The sequence below is a fragment of the Triticum urartu genome, unplaced genomic scaffold (genome assembly GCF_003073215.2).
Source record: "Triticum urartu cultivar G1812 unplaced genomic scaffold, Tu2.1 TuUngrouped_contig_4454, whole genome shotgun sequence".
NCBI lineage: Eukaryota > Viridiplantae > Streptophyta > Magnoliopsida > Poales > Poaceae > Triticum > Triticum urartu.
In genome coordinates, this window is record NW_024115045.1 from 1 (window position 1) to 20,557 (window position 20,557).

Consider the following 20,557-nt stretch of genomic DNA (forward strand, 5'->3'; position numbering starts at 1 on the left):
GTTGGGGTTGGGGGTTGCGGTGCCAGGTTTCATGATCCACTCGGGTCACCCAACCGGAGTGATGCGGGGGACGTTATTAGGTGATTTACTTAGTTCCCCCTAGCCATCCACCTAAACATTACATCTTAGTTTCACAATACTCACACTATTTATGACCCTTATAAGATCCACATTTCTAGATAATATTAATTCCGTGCTTTATTAATATAACTTGAATTATTTCTCAAAAGTTCATGATTAGACATTGCTCCAAAATGTGTGGCAATGTTAAAAAAAATTAAAGCAGGTGTACCATAATCAAAATAATTTCAAATTATTAATGCTAGATTTTAGTATATTGTTGATGACACGTGCATTACACATTAAGGATTGCCACTAGTACATTAATTGCACAAACACTCACAAGTCAAAACTACTCCTATATGTGCAGGGTTACGGCATGATCACTCTAGCATCCACGCTCCTTGCTCAGCAACCGTCACCAACCCTCGACAACGACTCCTCTTCGCGTCCTTTGTCGTTGCAAGTGGCCTTCTTCTACGCCTCCCTCTATCTCATCGCCTTCGCACAGGGTGCTGACAAGCCTTGTGGCCTTTCCTTTACCGCCGATCAATTTGACCCTGACCACCCTAGTGAATGCGCAGCCCGCGGCTCCTTCTTCAATTGGTGGCACTTTTCCATAGCCGTTGGTATAGGTATCGCCATTAATGTCGTAAGCTACATCCAAGAGAATTTTGGTTGGGGAATTGGTTTTGGCATGCTATGCACCGTAATGATTTGCGCCTTCGTCGTGTTCCTCCTTGGCATTCCTACCTACCGCCTCCACATGTCCATCACTGGCTCCGGTAGCCCCTTTGCCCGTCTCGGCCGAAGTTTCATTACTCTTGCCAAGAACTCAAGCTTCTTCTTCCGCACTAAAAGACACCAGAATGAAGATGAAGATGCCACAAGCAACTTGGAGGAGGCACGCGGCATGCTAAGGCTATTGCCAATCTGGGTTGCATGCCTAGCATTTGGCGTGGTGTTCGCGCAAATAACTACACTCTTTAACAAGCAAGGCCGTACCCTTGATCGTCGTATCTTTGGCGGCCTAGAGATACCATCAGCCACGTTGCAAACGTTCTGGCCAGCAGCTGTCCTATTGTTCGTGCCTCTCTACGACCGTGTTCTAGTGCCGGCATTGCGTTGCGTGACAGGCATCCCATCAGGATTGATGCTGTTGCAGCGAATAGGCACGGGCATGGCTGTGTCACTAGCCGCCATGTGTGTGGCCGCGTTGGTGGAGGCTCGGAGGCTAGAGATGGCGCGGCAACACGAACTGGTTGACGATGGTGGTGCGACGGTGCCGATGAGCTGGGCATGTCTAGTGCCACAGTACATGATGGTCGGGGTGGCGGATGTGTTTGTGATAGTTGGGATGCAGGAGTTCTTCTATGACCAGATGCCTAAAGAGCTTCGTAGCCTTGGGATAGCGCTCTACTGCAGTGTGATTGGCGTTGGCGGCTTCATAAGTGGCGCTCTTATTTCACTCATTGACCGCATCACCCGTAGCGGTGGCGGCGACAGCTGGTTTTCTGATAACCTCAATCGCGCCCACCTCGACTACTTCTACTGGGTGCTCGCTGGCCTTAGTGCCACCGAGCTTGTGCTCTACATCTACTTCGCTAGATCCTACGTCTACAAGGACAAAAGAGACCGTGCAGAGTGACAACCTAGAATTAGCAGTGGTTCTATTTATGCATCGATCGATGTAGTGGATGACAGTAAACATACTTTTTTACTCCACTGGACTGTTGTAACTTATGTGGTATTTGAAGAATATGTATCTTCTGTTTACGTTTTAGTTTTTCTCCTGGATCGCACTTGGCTTTGTAATAAACTTGTGAATGTATAAAAAGCAATAAAACCTTTCCTTTACAAGGAAAACCCGAGCGGTAAAGAAGCAACGCATTAGCAAGTGGCATAAGTAACCCTACGGAACTCTCTACGTCTTCATGATGACAATGCATTTGAAGATAAAATGCACTTATAAATCAGGTTTAATCAGCCTGCACCTCAGGTGAATATTTGAGGTGACTTTCCTGTTGTTGAACCATGAGCCTAAGTGGGAAAACCTGTCCCATCATATCCGCTTGGGCTGAATTAAGATATCGGTCGAACTTTGCATACCGCGGCATCAACGCGGAACTAATACTGATTTTCTTCTCTAAAGAAGAAACAAAGTACTGCAAGGGATGGAGCGTCAGACTATGAAAGATAATCAACTTGTTTTTTTTTACAAACACCAAGTACAACGTAGATGCGCGCAAAAGACCACACTCACACCACACCTACTGTAGATTAGATGCATCACCTCACGGCCACAATCACACTGGGGTCTATCTAAGATTGTAATATCGGTGTTTTAAGATTGACGAAGTCATTACCTGCTTCGATCCTGTTCCGTTGAAAGAATAAACATCGATGGGGAACGTCAATCCCAAGTTTTGTTCCCTTGTGGGTTGGGGTTAATTACATCCAACTTTACTAGACAGCCACCCAAAGTCCCAAACTATGGTTCCTTCTCAGAAAATGAAGTATTCTACCGCCATCACAATCGGGCCAGCAAGCAGCAAGCCAGCAACGCAAGCTCAGCTGGCACATATCTATATAGATGAGCCATGTGCAAACCAGGACACTTGAAACAAGCGCGCGTCTCCCATTGACACCTATCGATAGGCATTGCGAGATGGACACCGAGGTGCCCTTTCTTTCCGGCGTGGACGAGGATGGGCTGCCGCTCGCCGGCGTCTCCGACTTCGCGGCCGCCCCGTCTGCCGCAACACCTCCGGCGGATGGCGCGCTGCCCTCTTCGTCGTCGGTACGTACACGTGCAGGCACTGCCCTACCTAAGCCTTTCATCGGCAACAACTGATTACTCTGCCGTGCGGAATGCATGCAGCGATGGAGCTCGCCAGCACTTTCGCCAACTACGGCGTGTCGGCGAACCTTATCACGTATCTGACAGGACCATTGGGCCACTCCAACGCCTCGGCGGGGGGGGGGTGGTGGCGGGCGACCCTCATGCCTCTGTTGGGCGCCTACCTCGCCGACTCGTGGCTGGGGCGCTACCGGTCCATCATACTTGCCAGCACCCTCTATGCCCTGGTAATTATAGTTTCACTTCTTATGGTTAAGCTTCTCTTAGTTTTGTTGATTGCTGGTTTATGATAGCTAACCAGTCTTGCCAGCTTGTTAAGCTTGTCTTAGTTTGAGCTTAGAATCCATGCACCAACACAGTCAATTAGAGCATGCAACGACCTTGACACATGAAAAACTTGTTGCTTAAAACTATAAATCGATATGATCAAACGGCTAGAAAATCTTCTAGCCCAAGTGGTAATGCAATCTCAAGGTTGACTCTGATCTGGAGATTGTTGTGGATCATGCATGTGTTTGTTAATTATATAACTATTCTGATCAAAGTGCTAGAAGACTATTGTAGCCCGAGTGGTAATGCAAATATGCAATCTCAAGGGTGACTCTGATCTGGAGGTGGTTGTAGGATCATGCATGTGTTCGTTAATTATATAAGTATTCTGTTCAAACATCTAGAATACGTCCTCTAGCCCGAGTGGTAATGCAAAGGTGCAATCTCAAGGTTGACTGTGATCTGGAGGTATTTGCGGATCATGCATGTGTCTGTTAATTATACAACTATTATTAATTATATAACTATTATTAATGACATCCTAAACATCTCATCAAATCAAATGTATGAATTCTTTAATTAAACATGCCCGAACAGCTAGATAACGCGCTTGAGTGGTAAGGGTATCTCTAGGTTGGTACGTCGTTGACAATGATCTTGAGGTTTGATGGTAGAAGAATTTGGAATATTTGGTTTGTGGATCATGTATATGCTCACTATATAATTAATGAAAGGTTGAACATCTCATCAGATGTTTGAATTCTTCACTTATCTATAATATATAGTATCACACATTCATTTCAAATAGGGGGTACCTGTTTTTAGAGCTTAATCTTTTTGAATTTATTATAGTCGAACTAAAGGAAAGCTAAAGATGCTTAAGGAATTTAATTTTACTTCTTTTTGTCACTTATACCAATTAAATTCTAAATTAAGTTATCGTACAAGTTATAGTGCTAATAATTAACTTTAGAGAAAAGTATACTTTTCGTCCCTCGACTCTTGGTGAAGTCTAGATTTGGTCCCTCAACTTTAAAACCGGACAACTTGCACCCCCAACTACCGAAACCGGACAAGGTTTGTCCCTGGACTCGGTTTTGACTGGTTTTTGGTGTTGACTCACCCCGGTTTTGACCAGTGCTCACTCATATTCCTATAATTTTTTTATATCCGTGAACTTTTTGAAATTCATATACACTTTTCAACTCTGCATAGTTTTTCAAGGTCGCGTATTTTTTTAAAAATAAACATAATTTTTTTTTCAAATCAGCGAACTATTCTGAAATTCGCGTACTTTTTTCAAATCCGTGATTTTTAACATTTACGTATTTTTTCCAAATCCCCGTATTTTTCCCAAATTTGTGTAAATTTATCAGATCCAAGTGTTTTTCAAAGCCATGAATTGTTTCTGAAATTCGCATACTTATTTCAAATCCACATGCTTTTCAAAGTCCATTTTTTTTCAAACCCGTGTTGCTTTTATAATCCATGAACTTTGAATGAAATTCACGTACTTGTTTCAAGTTGAAATAATTTTTGAAATCCACATATTTTGCGCAAAAGAAGTCCATATCCACATACTTTTTTCAAGTTCGCATAAAATTTTGAAATTCATGAACTCTTTCAGAAAAATGTACTCGAATATGAAAAGTGCATCAATTTTAAAAAATTAAAACTTAAAAAAACTAAGTGAACTTTAAAAAACATATGCATTTTTGAAAAAAAATACATGAACTTGGAAAAAAAGTACGCCGATTAAAAAAAGTACACAAAATTTAAAAAGGTTCACGTATTTGAAAAAGTAACCGAATTTGAAAACAGTACGTGGACTTGGAAAAGGTAGGCATATTTGAGTCGGAACGGTTAAAACTATTTTTTTTGAAACAAGGAACGGTTAAAACTAGGGTGGGACACCACCAAAACTGGTTAAAACCGTGACCAGGGATGAATCTTGTCCGGTTTGAGAAGTTAAGGGTGCAAGTTGTCCGGTTTTGGAGTTGAGGGACCAAATCTAGACTCCGCCAAGAATTGAGGGATGAAAAGTATACTTTTCTCTTAACTTTAAACAACTTTAACTAAACTACTCTTCATCCGTTTCAAATACACTCAATTATATATTTGGACACAAGGGTTATCAGTGATGGTGAAATGTCTATATTGTCTATCTCTTTTACCTTACAAGTTTGTTAAATTACCTCCTATTCCTCCCTAAAAAAGACAGGCGGGCACAAGCATAGGAAATTAGCTAGCTCTTCGTCTATCACTAAAAAGGAGGAAGTACTTCTCATAGTTTGTGTATATGCATTTAGCTTGAAAATGTATAGCTATATATATATATTTAATTGACATAGATGTACCATAATTAAACTTTTTTTTCAATTTATTTGTGCTACCTTCTAGTATGTCTGGTAACACATGCATTTCACATATGTAGGGTTATGGCATGATTACTCTGGCATCGACAATCCCAACACAACAAGCGTCATCTCTCGACAACGACTACTCTTCCCACCCTTCATCGATGAAGGTGGCCTTCTTCTACATCTCCCTCTACCTCATCGCCATTGCGCAAGGCGCGGATAAACCATGTGGCTTGGCCTTTGCCGCCGACCAATTCGACCCCGACCACCCCCGAGAGTGCGCTGCCCGTTGCTCCTTCTTCAATTGGTGGTACTTCTCAATAGCCATTGGTATCGCCGTTGCTGTCGCCTTAGTCGGCTACATCCAGGAGAACCTTGGTTGGGGAATTGGATTTGGATCTCTATGTGTCATCATGATCAGCGCCTTCATTGTTTTCCTCCTCGGCCGCCCCAACTACCGCCTCTATGCGCCAACCCCAGGTTCCCAAAGTCCCTTCACCCGCCTCGCCCACAACATTGCCCACTTTTCAGGAGCTCGAGCTTCTCCTTCGGCACAATAAGAAAACACCATCGAAAAGATGAAGATGACATGACCAAGTCGGAGGAGGTGCGTAGCGTGCTACGGCTGCTGCCTATCTGGACGGCGTGCCTGGCGTATGGTGTTGTGTTTGCACAAATTATGACATTTTTTAACAAGCAAGGCCGCACCCTGGATCACCGCCTCTTTGGCAGTCTAGAGCTGCCGCCAGCCGCATTGCAGACATTCGGACCAGCAGCCATCTTGTTGTTCGTGCCCATATATGACCGTGTGTTGGTGCCAGCACTACGCTGCGTGACAGGCAATCCTTCAGGGCTAACACCACTGCAACGTGTGGGCACCGGCATGGTTGTGTCACTAGCCACTATGTGTGTGGCCGCATTGGTGGAAGCCCGACGGCTAGAGACGGCACATGAGTATGGCCTAATGGATGACGCCCGAGCAACGGTGCCGATGAGTTGGGTGTGGCTAGTGCCGCAGTATGTGATGATCGGGGTGGCGGATGTATTCGCGGTGGTTGGGATGCAGGAGTTCTTTTATGACCAGATGCCAAGCGAGTTGCGTAGCCTTGGCTTGGCGCTTTACTTTAGTGTGATGGGCATTGGTGGCTTCATCAGTGGCGCTCTGATCTCCCTCATTGACCGTGTCACCACTCACCAGCAGCGGTGGCGGGGATAGTTGGTTTGCAGACAACCTCAACCGTGCTCATCTTGACTACTTCTACTGGCTGCTCGCTGGCCTCAGCGCCATCGAGCTTGTGCTCTATATCCGCTTCACCATCTCGTATGTCTACAGGCACAAGAGCCTCCACTAAGAGCTTGCCTCTACAATTGGATGAGTACCCATGCTGTTGTATTCTTAATTTCTGACGACGGATGCCAGGATGATTGATGATCAAGATTTCTGACTTTGTCACCCCGTTGGGTAGCTGCTTGCTAGTAAAGTTATATCGCAGCATTGGGGATGTCACTTGATAAGTCCCGTGGCATTTCAGATTATGTCTGTTTCATATTTTATGAAACATGTTTCATTTGTATTTTTTACAGGTTCAAATTGAAATATGTAAAAAAAAACTTGAGCCTATATGGCAAGGATCCGACACAACTTTATTTGTAAAAAAGAAGTTAACAAAGAACACTCAAGTAAGTAAAGCCTATCTTAAGCAACCGTAATGTGAGATTATTTAAGTGTTCGTGTTGACAATGCATTTGGAGATATTATGCACTTTGGAGCATAGGTGTACGTTTTCCTCTATCAAAACTGTACCAATATGACAAATGTACTTTGAGATCATTCTACATGTTTTCCTACAAAGTTACTTCCCTCGGCAAAACTAGTAGCTTGACATAGCTAGAACTTTTTCTCTAATTAAACAAAGCAGTGCCTTTTCCATTTAGAAAAGACTCGGGAACAGCTGGTTGATCACATGTTTGGCCGCCTGATAATACTACACAAACGCGCAAAAGTCACGGACTTTCACGGACCCTGCTGCGTGGCCTTCACTAATTGCCCCCCCCCCCCCCTGATTTTAAGTGGTGGGCCCGCCTCATTTTATCAAATCTAAGCCAATCAAATCCTAACCACCCTGTAAAAACCCCGTGTGTGTAGCATCTCTCTTGGCAGCCCGCGCAGCCGCTGGATCATTTTAACCACACACGCTCGTTCCCCCACATGTTTGCTCGCCCCAGCCGGCCACACACAAGGGCATCTCCAAAATGGACCCTCAAATCTTTATTATATGTTTGGATCATAGTGTAAAGACCACCTTTGCCATTAAACGGGACAACCCCGAAGATAAATTTTGTGATTTTTTAAAAATGGGGTCATTTGAAACCCCGAAGAATTTTTGAAAAATATGAACAATTTTGAAAATTTACGACCATTCCCTTGAAATTGTGAACAAATTTTGAAATTACAATTTTTAAAATTATGTTTTTTAATATTTTAAGCATTTTTATAATAAGTAGAAACAAAATATGAATAATTTTCAAAATTTCATTGAAATCTATCGAAAATTTACAAAATTTGGAAAGGAATAAAGAAAATAGAAAATAGAAAGGAAAAGCCAACCAAAACAGTAAAAAAAGCAACCATAGAATGAAAAGATAAACTATATGAAAGGATCCAACATCGTTGGTGGATGCGTTAACCAATTTCTAAGGACCCAACGGCATAGGTTGGATTAATCAGACGACTGTGAAGCAGATTGATTTCTCCCATGAATCAGTCGAGTGATTCTTAGTGCTTGTCATTCTGCTATAAGATTAGAAAGAGAGAATTATCGACAAATTCAAGAGAAGAAGACTAACGAAAGTAACCAAAAACCACCACAAGTATGCATAGTCGCATACTATCACATTCAACTTTACTCTATGTGCTCAGGTCCAAACGCATGGACGTGTGATTAGTGTGCGGTGGAATAGGTCCCCAATTTCCATGGGACTCAAAATTCGTAGCACAAGGCAGCTCATAGCCGCCAATGACTTTTAATCCGGGGTCTCGTATTTGAGGCTCCATCTCTGCGCCGCCTCCATAACCTCAAAATTGCTGAGGCACGCATTTGGGCTAAAATCAGCAACATTGGCTTGGCCAACGTTCTGCCTAAGTAGTTCGCATGAGGCACCCCCCCTCCCCCCCGCCCGCCCATGTAATGCTCATCCTCCTTGCCCTCTCTAGCTTCGGCATTAGAACATTGCTTGGACATCTTGCACTCTATGTACTCTCTTTCTCCTATCAATGAAAGATACACAAGCTCTTTCGTATTCGGCAAAATTATATATGTCGCTTGATGACTCGCGTCAGATGTCTTCCTCTCACTGGATGCGGCCAGCCCATTACCACCGTTCGCATACCTCGTGTAGTCTGTAGCCTAACGTAGATCAATTTGTGGGTTTTTTTTTCTATTAATTCCACTACACCAAAAAACCAACATAATGTGAAAAAAAAACTCACAAATTTGAACAAATTTCCTGAATTAAAAAAGTTCATAATTTAACAGAAGTTTGTGAATTCAACAAAAGGTCACAAACACGAAAAATACTCAGGAATTTGTTTTGTGGAATTCAAGAAAATGAAGAATTCCCAAAATATTCACGAATTTAAAAAATGTTCATGGAGAATTTAAAAAATGTTCATGTAGAATTTTAAATATATTCATGAAAAAAAGTTCACAATTGTTTTCAGGCAAAAATGGTCACCAGTTTGAAGAACGTTCTGAATTAAAATTGTCTGTGAACTAAAAAATGAACCCTTTTTGAAAAAAAGTGAACTATTTCTGAAACCCAAGCAAAGATTTTAAAATCCATGGACAATTTTTAAAATTAATGAAAAATCGCTTGAATATTTGAACTACATTTGTAATTCCGAACATGAAAAGGTGGGAACATTAACAATTTTTAAAATTCAAGTATTTCCTGAAAAAATAAAAACCATTTGAATATTTGGTAAAATTATATTAACTATTATAAAATTTGGAAAAAATAAAAAGGGAAAAATTGAATTAAGTAGAAAATTGCAAACAGACTATAGGAAAAAGATGAAAAATGTAAAACGTAAACAAAACCAAGTAAAACCAGCTGCCATGTGAGCACGTGTCGCGGGATTAATGGCCAAGCCCGCTCCAAGCGTGTACAGCGGGCCATATACTGCGGGCTCGTCTATACCTCGCTCCACGCTAGTTCGACGGTATCCTCGCCTGAAGCGAGCGCCATACAAGGCTGCACCAGGTGCGTGGGAGTCTAGTACCTGTTTTTTTCATCTTAATTGTTTTTACTTTTGTTTATACCTCCAAATATTCTAAACGTTTCAAACATATACTTTACATACCTTTTTAAAAAATATTAATCATGCATTTTAAAAATGTTAAATATGTATAGAAGAAAGTATCTGACAAAAACATATACAATGAGCATGGGAGAAAATGGACATAAAAGAAATGTATAGTAAAATGTTAATCATTTATTTGGAAACGTGTAAACATGTATAAAAAAATGTTCCAAACGTACGCAAAAAAAATTGTAATATGTATGAAAAACAGTAGACATAAAAAATATATGCTTTTAAAATTTATTAATAATTTGTTTCGAAAATGTTAAATGTGTACAAAAATGAATTCTGATGTATCCAAAAAAATGTGGAATGTATATTAAAAAAATTGAACATCAAAATATAATTCCTTAAAATGTAGATCATGTATAAATATAATGTTAATCATATATTACAAAAATTCCGAACGTGCATAGAAAAATGGTCCTGATGCATACGGAAAATGTACAATTTGCAGGAAAAAGTAGTACTCCAACACAAATATTTCAGAAAATGTTAATCATCTATTCCACAATGTTAATCATGTACAAAAAGGTACCTTGTGTATACGAAAAATGTAGAACATGTATTAAAAAATTGAACAAAAACATAAATTATAAAAAATGGTTGCCATGTAGCATTTTTAATCTTCTATTAGAAAATTATAAACATGTATTTAACATTGTTCCTGATATATACCGACAATGTACAACATATATGAAAAAGGTAGTCACGAGACATTATTTTTGTAAAATGTTAATCAGCAATTTAAAAAACATTAAACATGTAAAAAAATGTTCCTAGTGTATATATAAAATATAGAATGTGCCTTAAAAATATAAACATGTGTTGAATTAAAAAGGAAGATAAAATGTGAATACCAAAGAAATGAAAGAAAGAAACAAAATAAACACCTCAGAATTGAAGAAAAACAGAAAACCCTCGAAGGCCATGAAAACGCATGTGGAAACGAAGAATGACTCAGAAAAACAAAACAAAACCAAAGAGAAACGAAGAAAACTGATGAAAAATAAGAAAGAAGAAAAAAACCTAAGAAAAACAAATTTAGTATAAAATAAATAAAAATAATTAAAGAAATAAAATAAACCAAAGAGAAAAAGGAACACAGGAGAGCTGGAGAAAAACAGTGCAGAAACAAATGTAAAACAAGGAATAAACAATAGAAAACCGAAAAAAGGAAATGGAAAAGGAAAAAAGAAAAGCCCTTGAAGAAATCAAAACCCCAAAAGAAAATTAACTAAAAATGAGGCCAAAACTGGAGTAGAAGCCCACACAAAAAAAGACAGGAAAAAACCCACGAACTAAACCCAGCTCACGAAACTCAGAAAATCCGAACAAAACATAACAAATTGAAAATACAGTAGACGAAATTGGCCGGCCCAGTAGCTGCAGTGCAGCGATGAAGCTACACTCGAGATGGAATGAGCACTTGTACTAAGTGAGATATAGCTCCCACGATATACGGCAGTTGCCCCTATTTGACACTAACTATTACAAACTGGAGGGGAAATGCACAGTGTGCAAACTGATGGACCGGCCCAATCCAATTGTGAATATTTTTTGAAACTACGAACAATTTTATATAAAAGGCGACCATTTTTAACATGTTTTAAATTTCTTAAAGAACAAAATTTTTAGAAAATTTGGATATTTTTGAAACACTCAATTTTTTTTGAAAACAGGAACATTTTTCAAAAAGTGCAAATATTTTAATTTGGAACAATTTTATAAAATCCGAACAAATTATTTTATTTTAAACATTTCATGTTATTGAGAACGAATTTTAAAATTCTGGACATTTTCTAAAACATAAACAGTTTTAGAATTTTTGATCATTTTCTGGAATATCATTGAATTTTACAAATTTAAAAAATTTCTAAAAGTCTGATTTTTTTTGAAAAAACAAGAACACATTTTTGGATAGTTTGAACATGTATTGAAATTTTTATGTTTTTTAAAAAATAAGAAAAAAATGAAACGGAAAATCGAAAAACTTAAAAAAAATAGAAAACGGGTAATATTCACGATGGAACCTTGTTCCCAAAATTGGGAGCCCTTAGCTCATAAAATTGGTCGGCTCATATCTTGACGCTCATTCGGTCCTTATACACAGCGTTGATACTTTGCTGCAGAATGCGGCAAATAGGAAAACACAAGAACCAGGCCACAACATGTTTCAAGATAGTCACGTCTTTTCGGACTACAGAACTGAATCTGGTTGCCAAAAGCATGAGAAAAAAAAACAAGAAATAGAGAATTTAACTCAATCTCAGAAAGGAGACACATATGGGTTTATTATAAAATAATTACACGCGTCCTCCCATTATAATGCTGACAATGATCCTAGAGATGGATAGACAGAGATCAAAAATAATGTTTAGGTTGAGGAAGTACTTATTGATAACACAAACGTCGACATTGATAATAATGATGATAACATCAGGACAACTAGTATTGATGTTAATTGGATACTTCGCCTATTGCGGATGTTGGTGGTTTCTTTTATGTTGTTGTATTTGATCCAATAATTTTGGTTTGTCTTGATTCTAAATAAATTGACATTTTCTAGCACAAAAGGGCACTAAAAGTGACTTCTAAAATTTGAAATGTCCTATGGGTAGATATTCTAGAAGCGTTTTGGAACTATTCTATATCAGGTTCTGTCAAATGGCAAACATTCGATAGGGATTGGCTTGTCTATTATAACAACCTCAACGGAATCTTTTGATTTGGTTGTAAAGGCAAGTTGACAAATGAGGGGCAAGATGATTGGATACATCTTGGTAGTAGACTTAAAGAGCATGAGACAAGTGCAGATTATGTTTTGAATATGATCACTTGGTATGAGCTGCGTACCAGATTGCGGAAGTGTCAAACTAGTTATAAAGATGCTCGGCGAGAACTTGAAAATGCGAAGGAGCGCGGGAGAGAAGTTTTTTCTTAGAATTGGTGCATTGTTAAATTTCTTGCCAAGCATAATCTAGACTTCCATGCTATTAACAGCAAAAGGTATGGAGATAGCAATGCATATCTCTTGGGTTTGGTAGAAATGTTTTTGCAATTTGACACAATTATTTAAGAGCATGTTCATCGTATTATTACAATTTACATATGAAGAAACTCCTACTCATTATCTTTATTATAAGAATCAGAATGACTTGATACACTTGCTTCCTTCTGCCATTAAGTCTAAGATTATTAAGAAAATAAAGAGTGCAAAGTATTTCTTGGTCATACTTGTTTGTACCCCTGATGCAAGCCATCAAGAACAGTTGTATTTAATTATAAGGTATGTGGACTCGTCTTCAAATGCTCGTTCGCACTCTATATGATTGCACATACGAACTGGTTGCATTACAACCATCTTTATTAACAGAGTGAGCATGTTGTCATTCTCTTGGACAACTAATCACATGCAGGCAAGGTGGTAAAGCTGACAATATATTGACCAACTCCAATGCTAAAAGATGTGAACGCAGTCCCTGCATTCGAAATTGATGGAATTCCTAGTTTTGTTCTGACTGAAACTTCTGTATATTTGACCAAATCTATAATTTTTTTGGCTAATATACAACATCAACGAAAGTATATTTAATAATGCTTGTGATGGAGCTAATTTGATCTCATACATGTTTATATATTTGCAACAACAGAGTAGATGCTAGGTTGAAAAACTTAGCGGTGATGCGAAGCTAATACCTTAACTTTTTATATCCATTTATATAAGTTAACTAGACTTTTTCCGTTCCAATGCGAAATAGATAGAAAGAAAGAAAGGAAAGTTTTGTACGTACCAACCAACAACATACAAGCATCATATATTTTGATTAGCTTACCCCGCAAAAAAATTAAAAATAATTGATTAGCTGGCAAAGATTTGTTTTTAACACAACTGGCAAAGATTTTTGTCTCGCGTTGATAGTGACACACAACCTAAAGATTCTGTAGAGAGAGGTGGAGCTTAATTAGCTCCAACAGAGTACTGAGAGGTATAGCATGATGGGAATGGTGGACGCCGAGGCTCCCTTCCTTACGGAGCACACGGAAGATGGGCCACCGCTCGCTGGCGTCTCCGACTTCCGTGGCCGCCTCGTCTACCGCACCTCCTCCGGCGGGTGGCGCTCCACCCTCTTCGTCGTCGGTACGTACGCACGCATGAACCCTCCTAACTAGCTAAGCTTTTCACTGGCGACAACTAATCAATCTGCTACCAATATGGCCGGCCGGCCGGCGGCATGCATGCAGTGATGGAGGTCGCCAGCGCTTTCTCCTACTACGGCGTGTCGGCGAACCTGATCACGTACCTGACGGGGCCGCTGGGCCACTCTAACGCTGCCGCAGCTGCCGGCGGGAATTGGTGGGGACGGGCCACGCTGATGCCGCTGCTGGGCGCCTTCGTCGCCGACTCATGGCTGGGGCGCTACCGGTCCATCATCCTTGCCTGCATCCTCTACGTCATGGTAATTTTTCCTTCATTTAATTCTTTTGATACATTTCAAGCGGTGCCAGAAATGTTGTCTTGTGTAGTCAATTTAAAATTGTGTAGTCAAATATACGAATTCATACAAATTTGTTTCAATATTTCTACACCTATATGCTAGTTTTACCAAAAAGTTGGGTAGTCAATTGACTACCCAGCTTTTACGTGGCTTCGCCACTTTCAACGTACGGCACCATCAGTAGGTGATGGCAACGACCTTGGCATCTGAAACTTGATTGCGCGGATGAGACGTGCCTGAATCGTAGTATGCAATAATGCAACTCCCAAAAAAAATGCTCATGTGCCATCAACTAACGGTAGGTTGAACAACAAATATATGGATTTTTCTGATACGGATCATGTATGTATTTGTTATATTATGACGTGATGCGGAGTACTTGCGATATACTCCCTCTGTGGCTCCGTCCCAAAATGAGTGGCTCAAGTTTATACTAACTTTGTACTAAAGTTAGTACAAAGTTGAGTTACTTATTTTTGGACGGAAGGAGTATATAAGAAAAATAGTGGTATGAACTATCTTTAAGTAATAATCAAGTAACAATGGCAGGGGCAGTGGCCTTATTTTTTTGTCGAGGAATGACTATTAGTTCATACAAATCTAAAAGAATAATAATACTCAATTCATCCAGGTTTATTAAGCCCCCTTGTATTTAGTGTCAAACTTTGACCATGGAGTTAACCAAAAATATAGTATAAACTATATGTCACAAAAATTATATGTAGTGAATCCTTTTTGTAGCATATAAAACATATGGTGTAATTTATATAGATGGTCAAAGTTTGGCCAAAAATGTTGGAAGGAGGATCCGTAGGTTGGAAAATATCTGATTTTGCTTGAGCTATGAGACTAGGGCGGTGGTGTGGGTAGAGTAGGAGTAGATATCCAGGTAGGCGTCAGAAGGGGTTGGCTTAGGAGCCAAGTATCTATCCGGAAGAAGGAGGCAAGATCATTATTGGCAAGAACAAAGGAGATTTGCTGAAGGGTGGGCATATGGTTGTTTATGGTTATCCAAAGGAAGGGGGTGGAGTGTTTATCATCAACTGCGTGGGAGTAGCGGCGATGGTAGCATTGCACCCATCGGAGGTTGGGGCATTTGCAACAGTTTGAAAGTGATCATCTTGAACAATCAGTTATTCTTGTGAAGAACGTTGTTGATGCCTAGATTGCCAATTTTGTTGTGTGGGCGATGGGCTGAAAAGTGGAGGGGAATGTTGATGGGTAAACTTGTAAACCTAGGTACGTCAGTGGAAAGGAAGAGGCCGTGAAATAAAAATAGTGGCAATGTCAATCGCGGTGTAGGGGTTATTGTGAATGGGGACGGAGGTGGTTTTGTGGAACATTAATGCCAAGTCTGGACCAATGGCTTTGGCAAAGTTATCGAGGATGGTCTTAAGTTGGTTGTCAGCCTCTATGGAATTGTGGGCTAGAATCAGTGTGTCTTCAGCGTACTGAGGGCGGTAGGGGTAAGTTAGGGTTGATTAGGTGATGTAGAAGGCCATCTGAGTGGTCTTTGAATATTTGATGTTGTACTAAGTCTGCAACGACGACGGAGATGCAAGGGGAGAGCGGATCACCTTGACATAGTCCATTTCAGTAGTTGATCCAATTTTAGGGACACCATTTAGGAGGACCACCGTTTTACTAGAAGAGAGTAGTGTGTGAATCCAAGAGAACAAGGCTAGTAGGAAGCACATATGGGTAGGAATGAGAAGAAGAGAGTCCCACACGATGGAGTCAAAAGCTTTACGGGAATAGATTTTGAAGGTGATAATGGGTGCCTTTCTTGAGAGATAGCAGCTAAGAGGATATGGGCATAAATAAAATTCTCTGCGGTAGATGTTACATTGATGAATCCAGTCCCATCATTTTGTGAACAAGGAGGAGGGGTACGGGATTTAGTCTTTCAGTTAGAAGCTTGACAATGGCTTTGCGACGGGAAAATTTGGAAAAAAGATAGGTCAAAAGTCATTGGCGGGCCTACCATTGTTGCCCTTGGGAGAAGAATCATATGCTCTCTTGAAATATTCTACATGGGTAGTCTGGTTGTGGAAGTCCCAAAACAAGGGGAGAACTACATGTTCTATGGAGTGCCAATACTTTCTGTAGAAACTTAGGCGAAAACCATCTAGTCCATGGCTAGCGTCAATTTTCATATGCAAAAAGGCATCATCACTTCCTTTTTGGAGAAAGGTGCACCGAGTGAGGAAAGTTGTGGAATGGAGGTTGTCATGGAGGGGAAACACCAAGAGGTGGTTTTGGGGGTACAAATGAAGTCATGATATTAGTATTTTTTTAGAGTCATGATATTAGTATGTTAGGACATTTACCTTTTGGTCATGTGAAAAGAATTTGAGGCCATTAAATTTCAAAATTGTAGGTAATATATTTATAATTCAAAACAATCATTGTTTAATCAAGAAGTACTCCATACTTTCATGTTTGCAAATCCAAAGGGCCATCAAGGTCGATTAGCCAATATTAGGATGTAATAGTTAATTATGCATGAAAAACGGCCACTCCGTGTAGTAGTTATTAGTTGGATAGCATGTCCAGTAGATTAATCCATTGCAATTTCAAGTGTTGATTGCCATTTTACATCAATTATATATAGAGAGTGAGGGATTAATGAGATAAGTAGTTATCTCCCTTGGCCTTGCCAAATTGATTCTGGGACCTAGCAAACCTGAGTATATGGAGCACAATTTGTAAGATTTTATAGTGGATAAAGGGTTAGAATTAAAGCTTAAATGAATTTGCTAAATACCTATAATTAAATTACTCTAGATATATTCTAAGTGAGACTTTGAAACTGAAAGAAGTAGAAAATTAGTATATGTAAAGTATTTCAGAGATTTTGTGAAATATAAGGGACTACTCTATCCATCCATTCAAACGTAAATTGTAATTTGACTACTAAAAACAATATAGAAAACAAGTAATGTCTATTTTAAGTTAGGTTATGTGTTTTCAAATGTTTTGAAAAATAATAATTTAGAGTTAAAATGGGTCTGATGTGATTGTATGGATTTAAGAAAACCACTATATTATTTTCTAATATCTGTGACATGCCATCCATATTTGTGTCTGAGTTAGTCATTTGATGAGCCTGGCATCTTGGTACGTCTCTCTCAGGCATGAAAATCATGGAATAAATAAACACAAGTATTAGACAAGTTCACTTACATCTGGTCATTGTCTCACACTTGGGAACAATGGGGGTTATCAAGGATGAGAAAGTGTATGACCCTTTAAGAAGCCGATCAGTAAGGTGTTTTTTTTGCCTCGGTAGTAATCTGGTTTTGAACACGTCTTCAAGATATACACGTAGAAAATGTTTATTGTAGTTTGGATTTGTTCTTTATGGGTTGACTGTTAAGCAAACACTAACAACTAAAAATTGTACATGTGCAGGGGTATGCCATGATCACTCTATCATCGGTGCTCTCGACACATCATCCATCATTACCCGACAACACCTCTTCCCATCCCTTGTCGCTGCAGGTGGCCTTCTTCTACGCTTCCCTTTATCTCATTGCCATCGCGCAGGGTGCAGACAATCCATGTGCACTGGCCTTTGCTGCTGACCAGTTCGATCCCGACCACCCTAGGGAATGCGCCGCCCGCAGCTCTTTGTTCAATTGGTGGTACTTCTCCTTGGCTATAGGTATCACCATTTCTGTTGGTGTAGTCAGCTACATCCAGGAGAACCTTGGATGGGGAATTGGATTTGGCATGCTCTGTGCCCTCATGCTATGTGCCTTCGTTGTCTTCCTCCTCGGCACCCCTACATATCGCCTCTATGATGCCACTCCCGGCACGGATAGCCCCTTCGTGCTCCTTGCTCGTAGCCTGGCTGTGCTAGTCCAGCATGACAATGCCACTTCAAGCTCATTGCTCGGTACAAAAATAGAATATCAGCTGGAATACAAAGACACTGCAACCAAAAAAGAGGACGCGCGTGCTGTGTTGCGGTTGCTATCAATTTGGGTGGCATGCCTGGCGTATGGTGTGGCATTTGCGCAGGTCATGACGCTCTTTAACAAGCAGGGCCGCACCCTGGACCGCCACATCTTTGGCGGATTGGAGCTGCCACCGGCGGCGCTGCAAACGTTGGGGCCTGCGTCAATCCTATTGTTTGTCCCCATATATGATCGTGTATTGGTCCCAGTGTTGAGGCGCGCGACGGGCACCCTGTCAGGACTGACATTGCTGCAGCGTGTGGGCACGGGCATGGTGCTGACCCTGGCCTCGATGTTGGTGGCGGCATTGGTGGAAACACGTCGCCTTGAGACGGCACGGGAGCACGGCCTGGTGGACGACCCGGAAGCAACGGTGCCGATGTGCTGGGCGTGGCTGGTGCCACAATACGTTTTGATTGGGGTCGCAGGTGTGTTCGCGGAAGTGGGTATGCAAGAGTTCTTCTACGACCAGATGCCCAGTGAGCTACGCAGCTTGGGCATGGCACTCTACTATAGCGTGATCGGCATGGGCAACTTCATCAGCGGCACTCTTGTCTCCCTAATCGACCGCATCACCAGCAACGGTGGTGGCGACAGCTGGTTCGCGGACAACCTTAACCGTGCTCACCTCGACTACTTCTACTGGTTGCTCGCCGGCTTCAGCGCCGCCCAACTCGCGCTCTACCTCCACTGCGCAAGTACCTATGTCTACAGCCACAAGAGGCTCCGCTGAAGTAAGGGCCTACCGCCCGGTGGATGTGCACTAGTGCAATGTTTTTTTAGTGGAGTACCATGTTGTTACGCACTGAAATTTCTGACAATGGATGTGTGTCTATATCTATACCATGTTGTTACGTACTGAAATTTCTAATATATATATAGGACGGCAGTTTGGGACACCTAGGTGCCCAGGCTCCTAGCCTTTCGACCGCTCGATTGCATTTAGATGCGTGTTCATGTATTACATTACAATTGACTGATTTGGAAATAATTATGGCAGAATAACTACCATAAATATGAACCATTAGTAGCATGCAAGGCTATAATTATGTAGTAGTAGCAAATAGGAAAGAGAATTCCACGCATGGCAACATTCCATATTTGACAGCTATTAATAGAAATAGGAGAGACACAAATAAGAAATTAATGCGTATGAAGACATTTTTCATATATATATTAGTAAAAGGTACGTTGTACTCATCCGTGGAAATGTTTTTTTTACAATAGGAATACAATATATTAGGTATATGAGACCATGGGTATGACCCGGTCTAAATTTTTTTTAAAGCCATATACCTTGGAAATTAATTCATTAGAAACAGACATACAAACATCCATTTGGTATAACCATAGGTATATCCAATATATACCTAATAGGTATATATGTACAATTTGGACATTAGGTTATACGATAAATTGGGTAAATAAATAGGAGGTATGTTTCACTCTTATCGCCGTAGGGTATAGTATAGCGTGGGTATCATACATTAGTCATATGATATATTGAATATATATTAGAAACATACATACGAACAAAATGTAACAGTTCCAAAAATAAATTATTAAATATATATAGATATATGTGTATATATATAATTTCGTTGGTAGGTATTAGATACCCGTATTAGGAAACAAAAATACACGTATTAGACACCCGCGACAGTTCAAAACAAATCAACATTAATACAATTTATTATATGGCAAGTCTTGCATGTCTAATATTTAAAAAACAAAAATAAAATGTAAGCATGGAAAGTCTTGCATGAAGAATAGTTAGGAAACAAATTAAATATACCACGGTTTCCAAAACAATCAAGGGGCCTGGACACCTAGGTGCCCCATCTATTTTACCTAGGTGCCCCATCTATTTTACCTATATACGCATTAATTATACTTCTTTATTATTCTCAATATAATTCATTAAATATTCTAAGATACCCCAATATGAGTTTAGTTAAAAAAATATTATCTGCGACGTACTTTTTGTAATATACCTTTTCACATACAAACACATCGGTATATACGTAAATATTTAAAAATACATAGACTCACATGCATTTTTTCATTAAACTCATTTTGGGATATCTAATAATTACTAATGAAGTATATTAAAAATAATGAAAAGGTATAAAAGATTCATCTATGTGGTATATGAGGAGCGGGAGTACGTACTCCCAGAAGTA

The 20,557-nt window shown here is 40.1% G+C and overlaps 2 protein-coding genes and 1 pseudogene across 2 annotated transcripts; all 3 read left to right on the top strand.

Annotated features, from left to right (window-relative positions):
* Positions 1 to 429: 429 nt before the first annotated feature.
* Positions 430 to 1,926, top strand: LOC125527844 (protein NRT1/ PTR FAMILY 5.10-like; the record flags this gene model as incomplete). The annotated part of the gene is given in 1 exon segment (XM_048692355.1): positions 430 to 1,926. A coding segment is annotated over 1 exon segment (1,279 nt), but the record flags the coding sequence as incomplete, so codon positions are not given.
* Positions 1,927 to 2,701: 775 nt separating this feature from the next.
* On the top strand, positions 2,702 to 7,234 carry LOC125527845 (annotated as a pseudogene).
* A 6,650-nt stretch (positions 7,235 to 13,884) lies between these two features.
* LOC125527846 (protein NRT1/ PTR FAMILY 5.10-like) lies at positions 13,885 to 19,315 on the top strand. The gene is made up of 3 exons (XM_048692356.1): positions 13,885 to 14,054; positions 14,159 to 14,373; positions 17,827 to 19,315. The coding sequence occupies exons 1-3, from the start codon at positions 13,910 to 13,912 to the stop codon at positions 19,105 to 19,107; spliced, it is 1,641 nt and encodes a 546-aa protein (XP_048548313.1). The 5' UTR covers positions 13,885 to 13,909; the 3' UTR covers positions 19,108 to 19,315.
* Positions 19,316 to 20,557: the final 1,242 nt, after the last annotated feature.